General features: G+C 43.5%; 1 protein-coding gene across 1 annotated transcript in view; it reads left to right on the top strand.

Moving 5' to 3' along the window:
- Positions 1-16,894, top strand: part of PDCD1LG2 (programmed cell death 1 ligand 2) — a 59,116-nt gene extending 42,222 nt beyond the window's left edge. Inside the window, exons 6-7 of the mRNA XM_043565189.1 lie at positions 2,003-2,052; positions 13,748-16,894. Coding sequence (XP_043421124.1) covers positions 2,003-2,052; positions 13,748-13,753 — 56 coding nt within the window. The 3' untranslated portion in view covers positions 13,754-16,894. The remainder of the gene's footprint in view (positions 1-2,002; positions 2,053-13,747) is intronic.
- Positions 16,895-24,614: the final 7,720 nt, after the last annotated feature.

Here is a 24,614-nt window from a genome sequence, read left to right as displayed (position 1 = left end):
CTCTGTATAATATAATAGCCGTATGTGGTTATTCAAATTTAAATTAAATAAAAATTCAATTCCTTGGTCATGTTTTAAGTGCTCAATATTGTTAGTGGTCAATAGCCACGTGGGGCTAGAGGCTATTGGATGGAGCAGATATACAATATTTCCCTCTTTGCAGACAGCAAAATATGTCCCTCTTTGGACAGCACTGGGCTAGACCCTTTACAAACTTCTTTTCAGTTAATTTTACAAAAACTTCTTGAGGCAAGGAGTAGTGTCTACACTGCACATGAAGAAACTGAAGCTTCAAAAGTATTTTTTTTTAATTTTTTTTTCAACGTTTATTTATTTTTGGGACAGAGAGAGACAGAGCATGAACGGGGTAGGGGCAGAGAGAGAGGGAGACACAGAATCGGAAACAGGCTCCAGGCTCCAGGCTCTGAGCCATCAGCCCAGAGCCCGACGCGGGGCTCGAACTCACGGACCGCGAGATCGTGACCTGGCTGAAGTCGGACGCTTAACCGACTGCGCCACCCAGGCGCCCCCAAAAGTATTCTTAAAGTCAAATAGCTGGGGTTTGAACCTAAGTCTGTCTGATGCTGTATGGCCTTCTTGTTGCAAAATAATAAAAACTGACTCAATCTGGATAGTATTATGTTGGGCAATGGAAGGAGAGAGTCTCAACCCAAAATAATTGAATGGCTTGATCATTGGCTGTGCCAATGGCAAAGTCAAGAGCAGAATCCAGGAGGAAGCACCAGCTATAAAGAGACCAGATCTCTAGAACAAGCCTGCAGCTCATAAGAATAATATTTCTCAAACTTTCTGTTATAAGGAACCATTTATTTTTACATTTCCAATATGTTAGCATCAATGCTTTTGCAATATATACTAAAACTTAATTACTAAAAAGTAAAATAAAAAGAACAAAGACATACAACCATAAGCCCAGTTTTTACTGGATTCAATAAACCTCTGACATGTCAATAAATATGATCAGAAAAAAACACAGTAAAAGGATTACTATAGAAGTTGCTAAGTGTTATACTAAATCTCGGTAATTGTCCCACTGTGGGCTGGTAACAAATAGTTCGCCCACCAGCCCCAGCCCGTGGACTCTGCACTTTGAATGGCAGAGTCCTAAAAGACTGAGCTGCAACTTTACAGGGATTTAAACCAAAGACCAAATATGTTGTCTGATGCTTAAGGAAGGTCTACAGGATGGCAGCACTTTCTCAAGCGTTAGAGAGGACCAGACTGAAACTCCATCATTCATGGGCAATTTCTATGGGTTAACTCTTAGGCTCCTTTCAAATGTAACTCCTCTTCGGGGAGACTTCAGTGCTGGATAAAGGCCCTCAAAGTCCAGGCCAAGGGTGGTATTGTCATGAGGCAGTTGCTAAAAATCTAGTGTACAGAGAAAAAGCAGAATTAGGGATGCACAGAGTTTAGAAACCCGGGCATCAAGCTCTAGAAGGAAATCAGAGCTGGGACAGGGAACACGTGACATCAAGGGTTGAAAAAGAGATGAAACCAGGGAAACAGTGGTGAACAACATCCTGTTATGTGAACTTGTGCTTCTGCCCCGAGTTCCTCTGGAACAATATCGGTCATGTACACCTTAGTATAAATTAATTGATCAGCCCTTTTGCTTCATGTAGGGCAGACCAGAAGGAAGTGACAGTCAAGAGCAAAGCAGAACAGGGAAAGAGAATTCTGGAGCCAGACGTTTCCTGGGGCTGAATACCCAAATTAAGAGTCCCTCAGCCTTTGAGTGCCTGGTGACCAGGGGCTGAGAAAAGAATGGAAAGTAGAGCTACTATTTTGTTCATGGTTTTTGCCTAAGGGTACAGTTTTCCTTTATCTGTTGTTCAGCCTGATGTCTCAAGCCACAGTAGGCATTTGGCTTCTACATGTGATTTATTTGGATTAACTTTTCATTCTGCCATCTGTTAGCCTATAAACAGAACACTTTTCTCAGTAATCTTATCCTGTCCCTGGGATTTCTCTTTTTCAGACACAACCAAAAGATCGGTCACCACAGTAAGGAGGGAAGTGAACAGAGCTGTAAGTAGTCGTGACTTACCTTATCTCTTTCACGTCTTTTCTTCTCCTACCTTAAATTAAGAAATAAGCCCTATTCTTGGAATGCATAAAAGGGCAATGGAATAGTTTCAGCCTGCACAGAATCTTCCTGTTCAGTGGCATTTCTGCCCATTGCTACTATGACCTTAGGTTGTTCCACACCTCTCTTGGAGGAAAAAAAAGTGTCTGCTGTGCAGCCACAGAATAGTTGTGTACTCTTTGGTCTGTCTGTATTCCTAGGCATTACCGGGAATCTGCACAGGACATCAGGGCCCACATGCTTAGAAACATGTTTAACACTTAACAGCAAGGGAAGATACTCAAATCTGAACCAATCAACAACTCATGTTTTTACAACCGTTGTTAAGAACATCGTTGGGGGCTGTGGGTCAAAGTTGGGAGAATAGAAGTCTCTTCATGAGGCTGACAGGCTTGGAGCTGGAATTTGTGGGAAAGGATATGATATGGAGGTCAGGAGAATTGGGGTTGCTAAAAATCATTCAGCCTGGTTGGATGAAATGCTTAGACCCTGGGGAAGTGGTGTTTTGGGGACCAGACCTGGGTCCTCTTGCACAATGGGTATTTCTAGCTTTCTTAGGAAAACCACCTTTCCTTTTGAAATCTGGGGATCACATGGTGTGACGCATGAGCTCATGAGTTTGCCAAAATCATAGGCAACTCATAGAAATTTGTAAATAACTTTGCTATCAGCTACTTGAAATATTCAGAACTCGTCATTTTAGAGTTCTGTTGAATGTGTCTGTAAAATTCCAGAGGCGCCAACTATGAAAAGAACTCTAAAACACCTTCAACACCAGGGTCAGTGCCTGGCAGCTCAGAAGCACAAAATATGACTGACAGGAATGACATTGGGCCCTGCTCCCTCCTACCACATCCCTGAAAGCCATTCGTGAAAACACATCCCATTACTGCAATACTCGTCCCTGGGCACAGAACAAGGAACAAAGGCAGTTTAGGTCTGGACTATACTTAAGGTCTAGTTGTGCTGAATTGCTCTGAATCAACAATGAGATATTCTTAACTCAGAAAGGTTTCAGATTATTACTGGCAGTCCTAACTGAAACATCTGTTTCTTGAGAAACAAAACTCCTATAGTCCGATAGACTGGGATACTTGGTCTACATGTGGGTTTCCATGGGAGAGACCTCAGTATTTGTGCTTCATGAGCTCTGAGTCTTTGTATAGCGTCTCCTTCAACTGCTCAGCATAAGGAAGAAAGAGAAAAAGGGTGTCTGCTGTAGAGCCACAGAACAGTTGGTTTGAGAGCAGAGGTGGTAAGGTAAACTCAGATGCCCAGACGGCCAGGCAAGTATTGAAATGAGAAAGAAGGGCACACTATAACCAGATAGGGGATGGTGACCAACTGGAGGGCATATTCCTGTGAATTTAGCACCAGGCTAACATTGTTGGAGAAGATAAAATCCAGATTTTTCTATAAAATGTTCTAGTTATTAAATGCTTGCTGGAAGTATTTCAAATACCAAACAAACCAAATAAAATATGTCCATAGGCTAATTGAACCTATGAGGGACCAGTTACAACCTGTCCCCTAGAGAGAAAGTATTGTCAGAAAAGGGGTTAGAATCTGAGTAATGAAGGCAAAACCATGTATGTGAGGAATTGAGGGAGGCTCAAAGGCTTGCGGCCATTCTGCATGTCTCATCCTATGGCCTGCCACATGGCCTGCGTAGCACATGGTTAATAGAGGGACTTTCTTGGATTAACAGGGTATCACAGCCATTTTTAAACAGTACATCTCCTTGCAAGCAGAAAAACCTTATACTCTTTTTTAAATGGTAGGTGAAATTCAAAGTAAAGTAAATATCTTGGTCAAAAGTCAAATTAAAGAAATTAGACTGGAGTGCCTGGGTGGCTCAGCTGGTTAAACATCCAACTTATGGTCTCAGCTCAATGTTGATCTCAGGGTGGTGAGTTCAAGCCCTGCATTGGGCCCCATTCTGTGGGTGAAACCTACTTGAAAAACAAAAAACAACAAAAAGAGGAAAGATGGGAGGGAGGGAGGGAGGGAAGGAAGGAAGGAAGGAAGGAAGGAAGGAAGGAAGGAAGGAAGGAGAGAGACGAATTCTCTTCTCTTTCCCCCCAACCAGTAACATATAGTCATCCTTTGTACCTTCTAACCTGGGGAGGGAGAGTCAAGGAGGTGAAAGAATGATGCTTCTCTCTTCCTCACCCCTCCCTGGCACTTAAATATGTGGGGTGATGTAAAGAGGTCAGGACCATTTAGATATACATCAAAGAGGGCTCACACAGGAATGTTCCTGGTACTTTTATTTACGATAGCAACAAATCAGAAATACAGGTGAATAGGAAATATAAACAACTAAAATGAAAGCACAAAAAATAGATGTATTTTTGAGATGGATAAATCTGAAAAATATAATTTGGGGAGAAAACATACACAGAAGAAAGATAGAGACAATGTGTGGGCAGTTATAGAGTTTAAAAACTGCAAACAACCTCTATGTAGTGTTTATGGAAACAGTCATGTGAAGTAAAAGTACGAAAACAACCAAATTTAACCTCTTAAACTGGGTGGTGGGGATGCCGATGGTGACGATATTATTCTCCTAGTTTGTTGTATGCCTGAAATGTTAATTTTTATAAAGAAGAGGTCATGACTAGAATTCAAGAGATTTAGACTCCAGTTTTTCTGTGAGCTACACAATCTAAGGTAAGATCCACCAAGGGGCACTTGAATCTTCTCCAGAGAAACAGAACCACTAGGACACTGGCAAGTATGAAATCTATAGGGCAGGCTTGGGGGCTGGAAGAAGTTCAGGTAGGAGTTGAAATTTGGAATCCAAAATCTGTAGAGTAGGCCAGTAGGCTGGGAAATCAGGTGAGATGTCTATGCTACAGTCTGAGGCAGAATTCCTTCTTCTCTGGGAAACCTCATTTGTTGCTCTTCAACTGATTGAATGAGACCCACCCACATTCTGAGAAGGCAATATGCTTTATTTTTTTTAATTAAAAAAATTTTTTAACATCTATTCATATTTGAGAGAGACAGAGACAGAGCATGAGTGGGGGAGGGGCAGAGAGAGAGGGAGACACAGAATATGAAACAGGCTCCAGGCTCTGAGCTGTCAGCACAGAGCCTGATGTGGGGCTCAAACTCACAAACAGTGAGGACATGACCTGAGCCGAAGCCAGACGCTTAACTGACTGAGCCACCCAGGCACCCTGAAATTTGCTTTATTTAAAGTCAACTGATGACAGGCATTCATCACATCTACAAAACGTCTTTACAGCAACATCTAGACTAACATTTGATCAAACAACAGGGTACGATAGTTTAACCAAATGGACACAGAAAACTAACCATCACATGCACCCCACATGAGGGAGGCAGTCTTGGCTGGAGTAAGTGAATTTGTCAGACCTTTCTGAGCCTCAAAAAATAGAAGTATGTGACTATTCTCTGGTCACAGAGTTGTCCGAGAGGCCAGGGCTCTGTCTAAAACCTGTTCATCCATGAACCTGCCACCCAGTGCCTGCAGACTCACTATTTAGGGTTTTCTATTTATTTCACAGGGTTGTTTCTCCTCAGCTCACTGCCTCTTTCAACAAAAAAAGGACATGTGTGGTATCATAATCCTGCACTTTATGTGTCTTGAAATAATGAATAGTTGAGTAAATCTGGAAGGGGAAAAACAACCCTGTCACCAAAAGTACTTGATAAAATTAAACTGAAGGGTTTGGAAATGACTTGTCTGTCTTACTATCCATTTGTCTGTGCTTCTTATAGTTTATTCTGCAATAAATGTAAAAATTGACTGATTTTGACCTAATTTGTCTTACTACTAAACGATGAATCTTGCTTAATTTTAATTGTGTTGGTCAGCTCAAAAATAAATAACTAATACAATTTTTACAACTAAAAAAATTTTTTTTAATGTTTAATTTTATTTTGAGAGACAGAGAGAGAGCGTGAGCAGGGGAGGGGCAGAGAGAGAGACACACACAGAATACAAAGCAGTTCCAGGCTCCGAGCTGTCAGCATAGAACCTGATGTGGGGCTCGAACCCACGAATTGTGACATCATGACCTGAGCCTAAGTCAGATGCTCAACCGATTGAGCCACCCGGGCACCCCTAGAACTTTTTAAAAATTACATATTTTTTTCTGAGCAAAAATGAAAAAAAAATAATCCACTGCACACAGATTACCATGGTTAATATTTAATAGTGCTTTAATTTCTAATGTTTTTCTGTATTTAAATTTTATAAAATTAAATTATAGTATGTATAGCTTGATATAGTTTTCTTTACCTTAATTCTATGTCATTAGTATTACCCATGTGCTAAAAATATAATTAATGGCTTTGATATTTTATTGTATATATGGACTAGGACTTATCTAATTCTCTATTGCTCTACCTTTAGTATCTACCTCAGAGTTGTTTTATGTCTTTGTTATTTAAATATTGTCACAATTAGGGGCACCTGGGTGGCTCAGTAAGTTGGGCGTCTGACCCTTGATTTTAGTTCCAGTCATGATCTCATGGTTCATGAGTTCGAGCCTTGTGTGGGGCTCTGTGCTGCTTGGGATTCTCTCTCTCTCCCTCTCTCCCCTCCCCTACTCTCTCTCTCTTTGTTTCTCAAAACAAACAAGCTTACAGTAAATAAATGAGTAAGTAAGTAAATAAATATCATCACAATTAATAATCTTATACACAGATCTTCATGTGCAGCTCCGATTATTACCATAAGGTAAAATCTAAGACGTAAAATTACGGAGTAAAGCTATAGACATTTTTAAGACTCTCAAAATATATCGCTGAATTGCCCTCTAAAAAGGTGTACCAACTCATACTAGCAATATATGAAAGATGTAGTTTCATCGTTGCGTTTGTTCCGATGCTGGGTATTATCGTTTTTAAATTTTGCTAATTTAGAAATTGAAAACTGTACGTCATCATTACTTTAATTTGCATTTTCAAGTTATTAGTGAGATAAAACATTTGCACAAATTTACAGGTTTTATCTTCTTTTGGGAACTGTCTATGTATCTTTTGTTCATCTTTTTAGTTATGTCTTCACTTACAGTTAATAGTAACCCATTACCTGCTATCTATTTTATAAACTTGCCCTAGATTTGTCACTTACTGCTAAGCTGCTTTTTCTTATCTGAAGAAAACAGTATTGGGTATAGTAAAATTGGGCTCACAGGACCAGGTCATAAACATAAATGTCCTATATGTCACATATTTATCAAAAGAAAATAAATGTATTAATTATAACAGTTATGCTAGATAAAAAGCTTACAGGCAATAGGATCCACGGTTCCCAGAGGACCAAGTTATAAATCTCTAAGAAGCAGGTGCAGTGCCTTCTTCCTTTAAGAGCCCATCACATCCTGGGATGCATCGTAGTTTCAGTAGGCACCTATGAAATGCTGGCCAACCAACGTTAACATTCTATTATCCACTAACATATATCAACTCCTTTTTTTTTAATTTTTTTTTCAACGTTTATTTATTTTTGGGACAGAGAGAGACAGAGCATGAATGGGGGAGGGGCAGAGAGAGAGGGAGACACAGAATCGGAAACAGGCTCCAGGCTCTGAGCCATCAGCCCAGAGCCTGACGCGGGGCTCGAACTCACGGACCGCGAGATCGTGACCTGGCTGAAGTCGGACGCTTAACCGACTGCGCCACCCAGGCGCCCCTATCAACTCCTTTTTAAGGATTAGGTGAACTGTAGCCAGGGGGCCAAATTGCCTCCTGTTTTTGTAAGCAAAATACTATTGAAGCACAGCTGTGCTCACTGTTTCCGTATCATTCCCAATGTTCACACCCTTGCCCCCTGCCTCTGATGGCAGAGTTGAGTAACTGCCTCAAAGCCTATATTTCCCATAAAGTCTAAATACTTTACAACCTGGCCCTACAGAAAATGTTTGGTGCCCCAGAAGTTCTCCATGGCTCTGTGCCTTCTCTCACAGTGAATGTACTTGATCTTGTGCTAAATACTCTAACGCTACCCCCAACTCCTATCTCAGCTCCATAAAGTCTGAGGACAGAGCCCCTCGGGGAAGAGCTTGGTCCAGGCAGCTCAGAGCTCTCGATCTCCCACCTCTATCCTCTGCCATCCCAGCTCTGCCTCACCCCCAAACCACCCACGTGGGGACAGTCAAGTTCTAGACTGTCCAGGAGTCATCCTGACCCTCCTGTTCTTAGTCACATCACCTCGGTAGCTAGAGTCCTGGGACTTGCCCTGAGCATATTTGTCACACATAGTTCTGACAAGACTTTGATACAGATAAACAGTCTCCCTTCCCACTTAAGAAGGGATGGGCTTGGTGGTTTTGCTTCACTGACCAGAGATTGAAGCGAGACCTGATTAATGTGAGAATGCCCAGCAGGGCTCAGAAGCTCAGGCATCAGCTGCACAGGGCTTGATTTTCCACTCCATAGCTCTGCCTTGAACTTTTTAGGCAACTCTGGGAAAGGTGTTGCCTATTCTTATTCTTGTGAAAATCCAGACTTCTCAGCCTCCCCAGATGGGCTTTCAAGGCCTTAACTTTATTACAGGATCAAAAGACTCAGATCAAACTAAATGTGGCCAAAGAGCTCATTACCATCCTTCTCCATGGTGGATGTGGTGGTCATTAGTGTTATTTCACATATTTCCTGGATCTCTTGCTTTTGTGTGATGTAATAGGATTGCACTTCTCTGCCCTTAATTTGTTGTTAGGTGTGGTCATGTGATTTGTTTTGGTCAACTAAATATAAGCTTAAGTGATGTGTGACTTCTGGGTAGAAGATGTAAGGCCTAGCTTGTGCTTTGCTGTATTCTTTTTCCATCTGGTGTGGAAACTAGCAACATTTGGGGTAGTGTTGCTACATCAGCATGGGTCTCTGAGTCACTACAAATAATGGTCAGCCCCTTGCTGACCCTCAGTGGACAGGGAAGCTTTGTTTACTATTTGATTTAAATAATAGAGATTTGGGGGTTGTTTGTTACTGCGGCATAATCAAGTCTATCCTGACTGATTCAACAGGGAAATCCTGGAACCTCAACTCAATACACTATATATTGTCACTTACAGTTCTGCTTCGGAGGAGTGATAATATGGGGAAAGGCTTTCTATATAACAAAAAGAAAAGAAGAGTAAGATATAAAAATACACTTACTATATCATTAATGCTTTATTTAAAAAATGTTTTTAATATACCGTCACACTCTTCTCCCAAAGAAGTGAAGAAAAATATTTAAATGCCCATAATCATTATATTCTGGAAACTTGTATTGTTTTCTTCTTTTATATTTTCTGAGTTTTCTTTGTACTTGAATACATTTTAAAATGTTCCAATGTTGGGGCACCTGGGTGGTTCAGTCGGTTAGGTGTCCAACTCTTGGTTTTGGCTCAGGTCATGATCTCGTGGTTGTGGGATCAAGCCCTGCATTGGGCTCTGCCTTCAGCACAGAGCCTGCTTGGGATTCTCTCTCTCCATCTCTTTCTGCCCCTCTCCTGCTCACGGGCGCATGCTTTCTCTCTTACTCTCTCTCTCAAAATAAATAGACATTAAAATAAGAAAAATAAAAAAATAAAATGTCCCAATGTATCACTTTTAAGTACCCAGGGGTGCTTGTTAGATGAAGGATAATCTCTGTCTCTATCCTCACCTCTCACTGTATATATCACCTCTTCGTATCCTATATAACAAATGCATATACAGAACTCTCCATGGGGTCCTTGTCAACTTTAGGGAGAGGAATGCTACACCCTGTTTCAAGGACACATACCAATGTCTTAGTTGCTTTTCAGAGCTTCTTAACCTAGTGAGCCTACAAGGAGTGGATCCATACTCCAAGGATGTGAGAGATCAGGCTTGGGACCATGGCTTCTTGATCTTGTGCAGGCCACTGAGCTATCAACCAGAATAGCTTCAGGAGTGGATTCTGATCCCATAGATCTATATCATGTTTCCTTTTTAAAAAAAGTTATCCTAGTCATCATGACATGGTTTGTTAGAGATTACAAACCACGTAACCTGACTTCCTCATTTTACAAATGGCAAGATTTGGACTAAGGGATGTTACATAACTTTCTGGAGTGAAATAATAACAGAAAAATAAAAGGTCTTGTGATTCCCAGTATAGTGCTACTCATTAATTCATTCACTCTGAAATATGCACTAAGTGTCTATTTGCAAGACTCTGTGTCAGGTAGGCTGTGTGGAGGTCGTAAGGGTGAATGAGGCACAACATTAGTATTCCAAGATTCTTACAATCAAGAGTTGGAGATAAGGTACTCAAAACACTGTTTTCATTGGTATAATTTGGGCTAAAATGAAAAGAAGCCAGATTTCTGTATACCGCCTAGCAGTTGATCAAATCTGTGTTTGTTTTGTTTTGCCTGAGTCTCTTGTCTTCCCCTTAGGAACTTCCACCTAAGAACTGACCATAGCCTCCACATGCCGCCATGGTGCAGGTGCCTTCTCTGTGCATTGGTTTCCAATCTTTTCTTTCTTTTCTTCCCATTATAACCCTTTCATAAAGGAAACATTAGAACACCTGTACATACTGAGTGGAGAAACTTGAGTCCTCCTCCTCTGGATCTCCTTTACTGTCACTAATATGCACACTTCTGTCGTGAATGCATGGGGCTTTTTCCCCACCAGGAAGTTCTCTGGGATACCAGCTTGGTGTCCTACGATTTAACTCAAGTCTGACCCTATGTTGCCAGGGATGGCATGAGATCCCACCCGTTAAGGGCTCAGTCCCACAAGACTGCCCTCCCCACCCTCCACCCCCTACTTCAGATGCCAATGGCCAGCCCAGGCTGTCACCTCTGCTTCTGACCAATCAGCTATAAATAATCTGAGGTTCCCACCATCCCCTCCTCAGGTTCGGTGAATTTGATAGAGCAATTCCCAGAAGCAAGGAAAACAGTTTGCTTACTGTTTACCAACCTACCATAATGGGTTATAAACAATACAGTGAACATCTGATAGAAGAAATGCATATGGCAAGATATGTGGGGGCGTCCACACTCTGTGTGTGTGCCACTCTCCCAGTACCAACTTGTGCTCCACAACAGAGAAGCCCCTGGAAGCCCTACTTCAGGGATTTTTATGGAGGCTTTATCACATAGGCATGACCAATCATTAACCCCATCTTTAGCCCTTCTCCCCTCTCTGGAGAATGGGGTTGGGGTGAGGGGTGGGACTGAAAATTCCAAGCTTCTCACCATAGCTTAGTCTTCTTGGTGACCTGTCCCCATCCAGGAGCTCATCAAGATTCACTTCATTACAACAAAAGACACTGCTGTCATCCAGGAAATTTCAAGGGATTTAGGAACTCTGTCAGGAAGTGAAGTCCAAGACCAAATATTAGAACAAAGATGTTCCCAATGCTCTTATCATTTAGAAAATTACAAGTGCTTTAGGAGTTCTGTGCCAGGAGCCCCGGGCAGAGACCGGTATATATATATATTTTTTCAATTATCTCACAAAAGCATGTTAAAACAGTGGTGAAACCAGACTGAGGGGTATATACACCCTGCCTTAGGTCCCTGCAAAGGCCTCTAAGGTACATTGTGCTTCTTGGAACATATTTGGAAAATCATGAAGCGCTCAAACTATCACTTTATCCCAAAGCCCACCTTATGTACCTATCCTCAGAATCCCCAGAAATGCCCACCCCACATCCAGCTTCCTTCCATGTAGAGCACAGCTGTTCCAGGGAGGCGGGTGGGGGCTGGAAGAGGAGAAGAGAAAGTAACCTCCTCACTCACCTGGTTTGTGAGGGTTTTAAAAAAAAATGTTTATTTATTTATTTATTTTTGAGAGAAAGAGAGAGTGCAAGCAGAGGAGTGGCAGAGAGAGAGGGAGAGAGAGTCTCAAGTAGGCTCCATACTGTCAGCACAGAGCCGGCTGTGAGGCTTGAACTCATGAACCATGAGATCATGACCTGGGCAAAATCCAGAGTCGGACGCTTAACTGACTGAGCCCCCCAGGTGCCCCTGGGCTTGTGAGTTTTTAATTGTGTGAGAAGTCTGTGTATTTTGTATTTTAGTTCCCTGTGGCATTACAAGAAGTACAAATAATACATGAAAATTCAGAGATGGAGAAAGTATCACTTTAGGCCGGGGACAATCAGGGAAGAGGGAAGGCTTCATGGAGGAGGTGACATTTGCACCAGGCAAACATGCGAATAACAGACTATTCTAGATAAAGGGGACACAGGGGGAATGGCAGAGGCAGGGGGACATCACATCTGTAGGAAAAGGCGTGTGATCCCAGCCTGGAAAAATCTAGGTGTGAGACCAGAGGGAAGCTGGTTGGGGGCCCTGCTGTGAGCCAGGAATTCCAGGCAAAGGAGGTTAGATGTTGCTCCTTAGGCATGCATGCCTCAGGTCTCAGCAGGAAACAGAGGCCACACTCAGAAGGGGTGACTGAGGCAAGCTTACTAGCTGCAAAGGCAGGAAGGGGGCGGTGGGGAGGTTGAGCTACCTGAAACTGGCAAGAGCAGGGGAGAGCTGAGCACCCCTAGGCCTAGAGGGGACGGGGGAAGGCATAGTTAAATTTTTTTTTAATGTTTATTTATTTTTGACAGAGAGAGAGAGAGAGAGAGAGAGAGAGAGAGAAACAGAGCATGAGCGGGGGAGGGGCAGAGAGAGAGGGAGACACAGAATCCAAAGCAGGCTCCAGGCTCCGAGCTGTCAGCACAGAGCCTGACGTGGGGTTCAAACTCACAGACCGCGAGATGATGACCTGAGCTGAAGTCGGAGGACGCTCAACCGACTCAGCCACCCAGGCGCCCCAGGGGAAGGCATAGTTACCAGAGTGCTGGTGAGAACAGCAATAGGAGAAGGCCACCTGCAAGGCTTTGCATGGCATCCGCTGGGCTCCCCCGTGCATTTGTGGTCAGTTGACAGATTGTTTGGGGGATGCTGGTCTTAGGTGGCCTCATTCATATGTCTTGGAGTTGCTGCTGGCAGTCGGTTGGGCCGTGTGTCTTCAGCAGGTTTGTCTGTGCTCTTTTCAACATGGAACCGGGTCCAAAAAGAGCAAAGAGAAGGCAAACCCTACCATGCATGTGTTTTTCAGGTTTCCATCCACATCTCATTGACCAAAGCAAATCAGAGCTAGGCCAGATGCGCCTGCAGCCTGTCTGGGAGGTTGCTGAAACCTCACTATGCTACTATGTTACAGCCTTCTTTATCCCCTAGTCTGAGGGAAAGCATGGCATGCAAGCCGGGGGGGGGGGGGGGGGGGGGGGGGGAAAGAGAGCCCAGTGAGCAGTCCAAGGTCACCCTCCGGTGACCTGAGCAGGGTAGAGCAGGGTGGAGAATGCGTCTGCAGGAGCCAACAGACATATCTGGCTCCGTGCGGAGCTACAAAAGGCTTTGAACGGGGAGCCCCGCCAACTGTGCTCCAGTGTCACTGGGCCGACTGCACGCCTGAGAACAGAGGGGAGAGGCCTCTTGCAACAGGTCTGGAGAGAGAGGCTGAAGACGTGGATGAGGACCATGGTGGAGGGGGGAAACACAAAGGTCTTGAACTCTGCTGCCTCCAGATAGATGAGCTCTTCCCCCACAGCCGTTTCTCACTCCAGTCTGTTTTTGAGAGGTTATCTCTTCTCTAATCAGCAAAGTGATTTTCCTATTTGTGGACTTGTCTCCCCAGATTTGAACCTGTGTTTTCAGGAGCTGGGGTGACCAGATGGGACGTCCTCGAGAATGTTCTGGACTCTGAACAGGAATCCTCTGGCCTGCAGAGCTCGTTGTTTGCACTTGTCCAATGCCTTTGTAGCTCCAGCACTGAAGAGGAGATCACCAAGAGAGCGGGCAGCGCCTGGCCATGGTGTGCTCAGAGCACGTCAGGCAGTCCGCCCTCCCCACATCCAGGCACTCACCCCTGCAGCCTGTGACCCTAAGCAAGCACTACCGCACTTTAGAAAATGACCGCCCCGGACCCGAGACCCCAGTGAGTGCTCTGCACTTCGTTCTTGCTGCCAGACTCAACACAAAGGGAGTTTCCCCCCTAAGTTTCCAAAGTGATTTCCAGAAGCGGAGATGAATGGAAATTTTCAGTTATAGGAAAGGACGAATTGCCAATAGAGTTATTTTCTCCACTGTTTCCTCTGGGTATACTGGAAAAGCCTTTTGAGACCATTAGAGTTTACACACAGTCAAGCCATAATTGACAAGTTATGTGGCTTACTGGAATCTTGACATCTGAGTTGTTTAATTAACAGAAAGCATTTAAGTACACAGTGGGCGGCTACAAATCGTGGAGAGAAGCCGTTGAGTATTTTGTGAGGTCTGAATCACAAAGCATTTGTTTTAACCTGCCATGGCACCATGTTGGATGATTTTGTTTTAAACTACATCTTTAAAAAGTTCTGTTTTCTTAACCTCAGAAACCAATGGCATACATTAGAAAAATTTAGCACGCTAGTATGCTGTACCTGCAAAGATTTCAGATGGGTATCCATAATGGTCAAAGTCCCAAACTAGGGCTCCTTTCCCGGCCCTCTCTGTGACTTTAAACTTAACCTTTCAGTGACTTGGTTCCATGTCTGTCACACAGTGACACTCACGAGTCAAGGCCTTTGATGGTTGGCACTTTAGAAACGCCGTGGAACCCCTTCCGTGCGTGTCCAGGGTAACTGCATGCGGCAACGGCAGGTTAACCATGTGAAATTTGGTCTGTGTACTGGGGCCATGGAGTTCAGGGCACCTGCTGATCTATGAAGTATCCAAATGTGTACATTATCTAGAGCCGAGTCTTAGGTTAGCAGCTTATCTTTCTCAGTTTTGAATCATGAGGATTTGAGCACATGTTACATCTTCTCCTTAGACTCTAAGCTCCTGGAGGGCAAGGGGGGAGGAGGGGTTTGTCAGTCCTGCAGTCTGTTGCTTGGAATAGATGCCTCGTGCATGATTGGCTCTGAGACTCCTCATAATATTGAAGAAAATGGCCACTCGTGACATCCTTACTTTTTATGACATTAATAGGATTGGCTAAAAGTATGTAAAGGCAATCCTTGAAACAAAAGAGCCGAATGAACACTAAGTCTTTAAAAAAAAAAAAAAGTACCTTTTACAAAGGGAACAAAAATAGTATTCGGGAGAGTTTGAGGAACTGAGAAATGCCAAACAAGCAAAAACCACCTATGATGTCATCATCTCAGCACAAGTATTTTCATTTTTGCTGTTTGTATTTGGTCCTTGTCCAGACATGTATGCGATCTCAGCGAGAGTTGTAATTTTCCATCCTCTTTTCAAATTTGTCATTGTACCACAAGCTTACACCTATATTGTTGATTAGTCCTCCTAATGATCACTTTTAATGGGTGCTTGAGTCACAGATCACAATGAGATGTGATTAGGCACAAACTCTGTTCATCACCTGACCACTATAAGCCTCTCCTTTGACTAGTGGACCACAGGTGACATTTGGGGTTCCTAAAGATTTGTGTCATTGCAGAGCAGCGTTCAGGAATCCCTGAAAAGCCTGGGTATTTCCACTTCCCCCAGTGCACAGACACCTTCAGGAATGACTTCAAGTCCCCTTGGGGATAGCTTGGAAGAAGATCTACAGTACCCATGGCATTGTTGCGGGGTCCTTTCTAAGAATTTGGGGAAGAAGCTGTGATTCTCAGTTGTGAAAACTCAAGCCAGATTTCTATTCTATAGATCAAGCCATGCTTTGGTAGGCCGGACAACTACTTAATTCTTAGGGCCAGCCACTACTAAAGATTTCCTGTAAGTAAAAAAATCCGATTGCTCTTCTGGGATCTTATCATCTCATTGAAGTCAGGAAGTCCATATCCGTGGTAGCATTTCCTATCATCATCTTTGTCCTACAGAAAACAGCCGTCTGGTGGCACCCAAGGTTGTGGGGCTCCCTCACTAATGCATTTCTCAATGCTTTAGTGAAGGGAATATCCCTTGGGCCCTTTCAAGGGGAGGAAAGATGCACAGGTTACACATGACAAATTGTCCCATTATTCCTACCTCCTTAAGCCTTTAGGATCGTTTCTGCCCATTATTCCATAGAAATTCTATCAACTTGCATCATTGTTGTCCACAGGGGTCAGCCAACCAACTTAGTAAACACACCACTTCCAGCTGCTCAAACTAATACATTTGTCTCTGCTTGCTTTTGCTGTATAACAAAACTTAGGGCTTATGTTTATCATTTATGTATTTATGATTCTGTAGATTAGCAACTTAGGCTGGGCTCGGCTGGGGCAACTCATTTCTGCTTTCCATGGCATCAGCTGGGCTCCCTTGTGCGTTTGTGGTCAGTTGACAGATTATTTGAAGGATGCTGGTCTTAGGTGACCTTGTTCACATGACTTGGAGTTGGTGCTGGCTGTCGGTTGGGCCGTGTGTCTTCAGCAGATTTGTCTGTGCTCTTTCAACATGGAAGCGAGTCCAAAAGGAGCAAAGAGAGGGCAGACCCCAATGTGCAAGTGCTTTTTAGGTTCCCGTCTGTATCACACTTGCTAACGTCTCATTGGCCAAAAGCAAGTGAAATAGCTAAGCCAAAATCAATGTGGAAGGAATTACACGAGGGCCTGATACACAAAATGGCATGATTCCCTGGGGCTATTGCTGAAGCAATCTACAGTAGCATTAAGTCCAAAAACCTATGGAAAGTGTATTATATCAGGGCTACCTAAGTTTGGCCCCAACCCAATGTTGTATTGTGTTCTCCTTGATCGGATACCCTTAGAATCCATCTCTACCTATATTGGGTTTCTTCTAGCATGAATTTAACAAAACCTTGTGATTCTTTTGGAGTAAAGCCTTTTCCTCCAGAGCCAGACTCTGCCCTTCTCTCCCTGAATATGCTGGGATCTGACTCTAGATAAAAGCCTGAAGGCCATGGGCATTGGGAGCAGTGGGGTTTTAAGAGATTAGGGATCCCCATGCAAAGGCAACTGCCTCAGACGTGCTTACTACAGGTTTTCAAGCAAAGGAAGGCTGGTATTATCAAATAGGAAATGAGAGGCTTCGTCCACTATCAAGGGAAGCTCAGTGACACTTGGGGGGAGGGGGAGGTCCAGATTTTCAGCTTCATCCAAGCCCACCCAAAGGTTCCTGTTCCTCGTGTCAGAGTCGATTCCTCCTAAATGACCACCTCCACTCTCGCATGTGAGACGTGGCCCATCTGTGAATGTTTCGTTTGGGTCTGATTTTCTAAACATGTCTGTCCTATAACTATAAGGAATAAGAGATATTTTTAGGGCAGACTTAGAAGCCCTCTGATTCCTTAGAGATGATTTGAGCTGAAAGCTTGTTGTTTATTTCCATCCTGCAAGCACCATAGTGCAGTCGGAAGCAGCCGGCTCACCTCGCATTCCTCGGAATCATCTTTACCAGTGTTAGGCAGCAGTTAATGTGTCTCCAAAACCCTGCCTCCTGCTGGCACTCCAACCCAGCGAGGATAGAGGATAATTTAATGAATCATAACGCCATCACATGCCATAGATTACCCGCTCCCACTTTCCATTGGCAAAGAGTTCAGCTCTGAGTTCAAAGCAAATAAATCTCAGAATCTTGTTTTTGAGAGCCTGTTCCCTAAGATGATTCCCAGTATCAGGTCCTCTATCAGCCAGGGTCCAGGCAGGAAAGTGCAGTGGGTTTAATATTGGGAATTGGTAATAAAGATATAGGAAGACAGAAAGAGCACAAAGTAGATACCAAAGAAACCCAAATCTTGGAACTGCCAACAGCAGCTAACTTTCTGCTTTCCGCCATCACAGAAGTGACAAATGCAGGAACTGGAAACAGGAAGGAATTCTTTGCCTCTGATATTCCGGTCCCCTGGGGTTTCCCGTCTCTTGGAACTTCACAGGAAGCCAGCTGGCAGGGGAAGCTGGTGCCTGAGGTTTGCTGAATCCCTGCCCCAACCTGGCAGAACAGAATAGAGGAAGGTAGGCTTGGAACTGAGAACAGGAGGTAAACAACTAACCAGTTCCTGAATCAAAACTTATCTGGATAAATGGAGATACATTCCCTGAGAGAGGAAAATACAGAGACGATGGATTCCAGTTAGATTGTAGCACAAGGAACTTTCTTAAACTTTGTGGCATTTGACCATGTAACAAGGGCCTATTATATATTTATTGATTAATCGGACAAGAAAGTAGCAATTGGGAACTGCTCTGGCCACGAGCATAGGACAAAAATCAATCTATTTTTAAATGCATTTCATAGAACTTGTATCATTTGCATCACTTGGTTTGAATTGAAAGAAAACCTGAAGGGGCGCCTGGGTGGCTCAGTCAGTTAAGCGTCTGACTTCAGCTCAGGTCATGATCTCGAGGTCCGTGAGTTCGAGCCCCACATCGGGCTCTATGCTGACAGCTCAGAGCCTGGAGCCTGCTCCAGATTCTGTGTCTCCCTCTCTCTGACCCTCCCCTGTTCATGCTCTGTCTCTCTCTGTCTCAAAAACAAATAAACATTAAAAAAAATTAAAAAAAAAAAAAGAAAACCTGAAGCAAATGGGCTTAAATTAAAAACAAAACAAAGCAAAAAAAACCCAGAACGCATTGGCTTATACAACCAAGCAGCCAAAGGTGCAGGTGGGCACAGGGGTCTGATGATGCCAGCAGGATCCAGATTCTCTCCACCATCTCTTCCTCCGCTTCCTTTTTGCTGACTCCGTTGTCAAACACGACTCTGTATTCTCAACAGCAGGCTCTTCTTAGGGGAAATAACTCCAAGAACAAGTTTCCTGCTCAGTTCCGTTTGTCCTGTAAAAATAGAACTCCACGGTAAAACAGAACAGCTCAAGAAGTGGAGAGGAAGCAACTCATGCCAAGTATTAGGAGTTGCACACATCAAGCAGAAATATAATTGGCCTGAATATAGATAGATAGATAGATAGATAGATAGATAGATACATAATTTTTATTCAGGCTGCTGGTCAAATCAGGCAGCTTCCCAGTGTCTCAATTCCCCTTGCTAAAAGTCAGCAGATGAAACGTTCAACTTATAGGTAATTTAAAGTTTAAATCAAAACAAAACTTAAGGAGGCCTTTTCAGTCATAACATTGGCAAATGCTTTTTTTGTTTTTTGTTTTTTGTTTTTTTTAGAGAGAGAGAGGGAAAGAGAGAGAGTGTTAAGCAGGCTCCTCACTGGGCCCCGATGCGGGGCTCAGTCTCACGCCCTTGAAATCATGACCTGAGCTGAAATCAGGAGTCAGATCCTTAACCGCCTGAGCCACCCAGGTGCCCCAACAAATGCTTTTTAACCATAATACATATTGCTCCAAAATATGTTGTTAAATTGGTAGACTCATAAACTGTTAGTGGTCACGTATCAATATGATTTTTTTGGATGGTGATTTGTCTATAGATTACAGGCCATACTGCATACCATTTATTCAAGTAAGTGTACTTTTATAAATCTATAAATCTGAAATAATCCAAAAGATAGAAAAAGCCAGAGACATGGAGACATTCGCTGCCAATATAAATGTACAATTAAAAAAAAAAAAAAGCTTTGCCATAACATTGAATGAAAATCGCAAGGTACAGAGGCACCCGGGTGGCTCAGTCAGTTAAGCGTCTCCAGCTCAGGTCACAGCTCAGGTCACAATCGTGCAGTTCATGGGTTCGAGCTGCATCTGGCTCTGTGCTGACAGCGGAGAGCCTGCTTGAGATTCTGTCTCCCTCTCTCTCTGCCCCTGCCCCCTTGCTCGCTATCTCTCTCTCAAAATAAACACATTTAAAAAAAAAATTAAAAAGAAAATATCAAAGTACAAAACCCTATCCTCAGTTACTCAAGTTAAAAAAAGTGAACTCAAAAACTATGCTTGGATATGTAGCAAGAACCATGTCAAGGTTTATACTTTCACCCAAAAATACCATTCCAAGGATTTTTCTAAAGGAAATCCATAGACTGAAGCAAAACATGTTTTTATATTGAAAAAAAAAAAAAGTATTAATTACAGTATTATCTACATGGCCCCAAAGTGGAAATAACCTGTCAAACAAAGTGGAAGTGAGTTAGTCATAGGAATTTTATTTGTTTTGCAGAATACTATCTATCATAAAATGACAGTTAAAAAGATTATATGGAAAAATAATTATGATATAATTTTTTTTATTTAAAAAAATTTTTTTTAACGTTTATTTATTTTTGGGACAGAGAGAGACAGAGCATGAATGGGGAAGGGGCAGAGAGAGAGGGAGACACAGAATCGGAAGCAGGCTCCAGGCTCTGAGCCATCAGCCAGAGCCTGACGCGGGGCTCGAACTCACGGACCGCGAGATCGTGACCTGGCTGAAGTCGGACGCTTAACCGACTGAGCCACCCAGGCGCCCCTGTTATGATATCATTTTAAATTGAAAAAATAATTTCAAAAAATGTATTAAGCACCTACCCAGCCTGAGCCCATCACTATGTCACTCAATTTACGTCTGTTATCTCTTCATGCTTAACAATGTGATAGGTAAGAAGGGCGTTCTCTTCATGGTTCACATGAGAAAATTGAGACAAATTTCCTTAATAATTTTCCCAAGCTCACACAGTCAGTAGAACCAGGACTCAAACCTAAGCTCACTAACATGACAGCCATTTCTCATTATCTAACATGCCAGACAAGCCCTGGACACTTAAGGATAATTAGTAAAGTAAAGAGAGAGACAAACTGCAACAATGATGTGGGTGGTCACAGTAACGGTTTTCTTTCTGTTGCAATGCCAAGTCCAAGTAGATAAATAAATAACAAATAAATAAGAAAAAAATGTGAGAATAGGGTGCCTGGGGGGACTCAGTTGGGTAAGCGTCCAACTTCAGCTCAGGTCATGATCTCACGGGTCATGGGTTCGAGCCTCACATCAGGCTCTGTGCTGACAGCTCGGAGCCTGGAGCCTGCTTCGGGTTCTGTGTCTCCCTCTCTCTCTGCCCTTCCTTGCTCTCACTCTGTCTGTCTGTCTCTCTCTCTCTCAGAAAAATAAACATTACAAACAAAATTTTTAAAAAAGTGCGAATAAAACAAAAGGCTGGAGAGAAGCATACCAAAATATTAACAGGGCTTTGCTGAAGTAGTGGACTTGTGTGTAATTTCCCTCTTTTCTCTATTTTATAAGATTTTTTGGTAACGCACAGCACTGTTGCACAGCATTATCTTACATGTTCACTTTGCGAGCACATACACAAAAATTGGAAAAATAGAATATTAGCATTCATATTAATATATATACATATATTTGTATATATTCTGACACGGAAACCAGAGCTCTAGAAAGCTGATTGATGACTGAAACACTTTAATATCCAGCAATAGCATAGCGGTGGTCCTTCTGACAGTGTAAGTGCTATTAGGAAATGAATGTCTGTCATTTCTTTCAGAAATTTTGAGTATTACTGTGATTTTGCTTTTATGTGGAATTCAAACAAAACAGAACAAATGAACAAACGGGACAAAACAGAAACAGACTCTTAGATGCAGAGAACAAACTGGTAACTGCCAGAGGGGAAGGGCGGGGAAAGCAAACTGAGTGAGGGGGAGTAAGGGGTATAAACTTCCAGTTATAAATAAGTCGCGGCATCACAGCATAGGGAGTGTTGTCAATAATATTGTAATAATTTTGTGTGGTGGCAGATGGTTGCTGATCACGGTGATCAGTTTCATAATGTGCATAAATATCAAATCACGATGTTGTACACCTGAAACTAATGAATATTATGTATCAACCAGACGGTCTCTGCCAATGTGATGAGATTATGGTCAGTTTTTATTTTCTTTAGAGTCTTGAAAGATTTTAAAAAATACATTTAGGGGCAGCCGGGGGGCTCCATCGGTTGAGCGTCCGACTCTGGATTTCGGCTCAGGTCACAATCTTGCGGTTTGTGGGTTTGAGACCAGTGCCAGGCTCTGTGCTGATGGGATTCTGTCTCCTCCTCTCTGTCCCTCCCCTGCTTGCTCTCTAGCTCTCTCAAAATAAATAAAAATTTAAAATTAAAATTAAAAAAAAACACCCAACAGGGGCGCCTGGGTGGCTCAGTCGGTTAAGCGTCCAACTTCGGCTCAGGTCACGATCTCAACGGTCCATCAGTTCGAGCCCCGCGTCGGGCTCTGTGCTGACTGCTCAGAGCCTGGAGCCTGCTCCAGATTCTGTGTCTCCCTCTCTCTCTGACCCTCCCCCGTTCATGCTCTGTCTCTCTCTGTCTCAAAAATAAATAAACGTTAAAAAAATTTAATAAAAAATTTTTTTTAATTTAAAAAAATTTAAAAAACACCCAACATCTTTAACCTGAAAAAAAAAATAAACTCAGTGTTTTAATTTAGATTTCAAAAAGACTTTTTAAAAATACTTTGAAAGTTTAGAATTTCAGTGTCTAATTGCAAAATCCAAAGGCCCCACGAATGCCAAATATAATGGTATTTTTGGCAAAAGTTTTATATGCACAGCCCACGTCTTTTCCCTTATGTCATGTGCAAACTTTCACCCGTGTTTTAAAGAGACTCTAAACAGAAACTAAAAGGAAAGTTTACTAAGAGAAGGTGTGCAGGTCACCAGCATCCTGCCCTGCTTAATTAAGTGTCGAATCAGCCTTGCACACAGCACATGACTGGGCTGTGACCGGGCATGTGACACGAATGTGGCAGATGAGCCCCTCTCATCTCCTCCACATAGTCCTCTGGGGAGTTGACCTCAGAAACCACCCTCCTGAAGCAGGCAATTCAAGGGTGGGGAGCAAGAGGGGTCTTTCCAAAACACAAAAATTTTTTGAGTGTTCTAAAAATGAAGATAAGGAAAGCACAGGGGGGACTAAATGCTGGAATGTAACATTTGGAAGCTGTTTGGGGAAATGCCAGCCGACAGACTTCATCTATAACCGCCGCCTCCCCACCCGCCCCGCCCCCGCCCCCGCCCTGACAAGAGGCAAAATGAAAAGTTCAAGCCCAGGTTGGCAGAGCTCCACTTTTCTGAGTGTTCATCAGTGGGACCGGGTAGCCATTGGATCACCCCAACAGCATCCCCTCCCTTTCAGAGCTGTTTGGGGTAAGGCAGCTGGTCTAGTCCCTGGGATCTATCGGATTCTAGGCTGAGGCTAAGACCCCCAGTCAGCACTGTGGGAGATGTGAGGGCTACAAAGTCTTTATTAGATACCCTGCACTTTAAGGGATTTTTAGAGAGCTGGATAAATCCACACGGGAAACCACACATGGGGAAAGTTGTCGAAGAAGCAAGGCCACATACAGTTAAGTGTCTGATGAGAGGAAACAAACCATAAGACTCCAAGGAACTCAGGGTGGGTGGGGGCCCCCGCGGGAGGGAGAAGCAAAGGGAAGGACAACTGTCCTACTCCTGGAAGATTTTTAGTGATGGGTAGGGAGCAGGTAGAGCAGTAATGGGGGCAGGACTGATGCTCAAAAACTTCACCAACCTACCCAGCAGTGGCACTGGCCAGTCAGAACCGACACTGGTCCAAAGGCTGGAGAAGCTTTCTGGAAGCTCCTTGCTGAGCCAAGAGTTACCCGTTTGGTTGTTAAGTGGGGACAAAGGGGGATTTCTGGAGGTCCTGGAGAAGCAGCAAGTCTCAGGAGATGGCCAGGATGGTGGGGGGGGGGGGCACTCCGCCTGCTTGGGACAAGGACTATTTTCTATCTAGTTCTGTCCAAGACAAAGCTGCAACCATACCAGCATCTGTTGGAAATCAGCCCTGAACGAGGGCAGAAAGTACAAGCACATTTAAAACTTGCTTTTGCATATGGTATTTCATTGGATCTGCCTCTCTGTCAGTCTGTCTATCTACCTGTCTAGCCATCTGTCCATCTGTTTCTCTGTCCATGTACTTATCTTTCTGTCTGTCTGTCTGTCCACAAGAGACCAAAGCCATACGCAAAAGAACAGAGATGGGTATGAAGGTGGCCCTCATTCATCATTCATTCAGTTCTTTGGTCATTCTTCTCACAAACTCCATGCTCCTGGGTGTTGACAGTGGGGCACGGAGCTGAGGAGTCAGTCTGTCCAGAGTTGGAATGGTCACATGGGAATGGGGCCTTGCGCAGCAAGCCCTGCAGGTCAGAAACTGCAAGTGGCAACAAGAAGAAACAAATGACACATAATCTGAGTATGAATCAGAGTCCGGTGTCAGGGAAAAATCCAGTCACAGTGTTTTGTCAGGAACTGATGGCCATCAGGCATGGCAGACAGGTTTAAGAAGGAAACGGGGAGCCTGCGTGGCTCGCTTGGCTGGGCACCTGACTCTAAATTTCAGCTCAGCTCATGATCTCAGGGTCATGAGACTGAACCCTGTCTGGCTCTGTGCTGAACAGGGAGCCTGCTTAAGATGCTCTCTCTCTCTCCCTCTGCCCTGTCCCTGGCTCTCTCTCTCTGTCTCTCTCTCTCTCTCTCTCTCTCTCCCTCCCAAATAAATAAATAAATAAATAAGACAAGAGGAAACCAACGAAGCCCAACCCACTGCACTCAACAGTAGTTACAACATCGTTTTCATTTCTGTGGCACGTTAAACTTTGCAGAGCATTGTCAAATGGCTAGCTGAGCGTTACTGACAA

Source organism: Prionailurus bengalensis, chromosome D4, assembly GCF_016509475.1.
Source record: "Prionailurus bengalensis isolate Pbe53 chromosome D4, Fcat_Pben_1.1_paternal_pri, whole genome shotgun sequence".
Classification (NCBI taxonomy): Eukaryota; Metazoa; Chordata; class Mammalia; order Carnivora; family Felidae; genus Prionailurus; species Prionailurus bengalensis.
The sequence above is the reverse complement of the archived record's forward strand: the minus strand, read 5'-3'. Positions and strand labels throughout refer to the sequence as shown.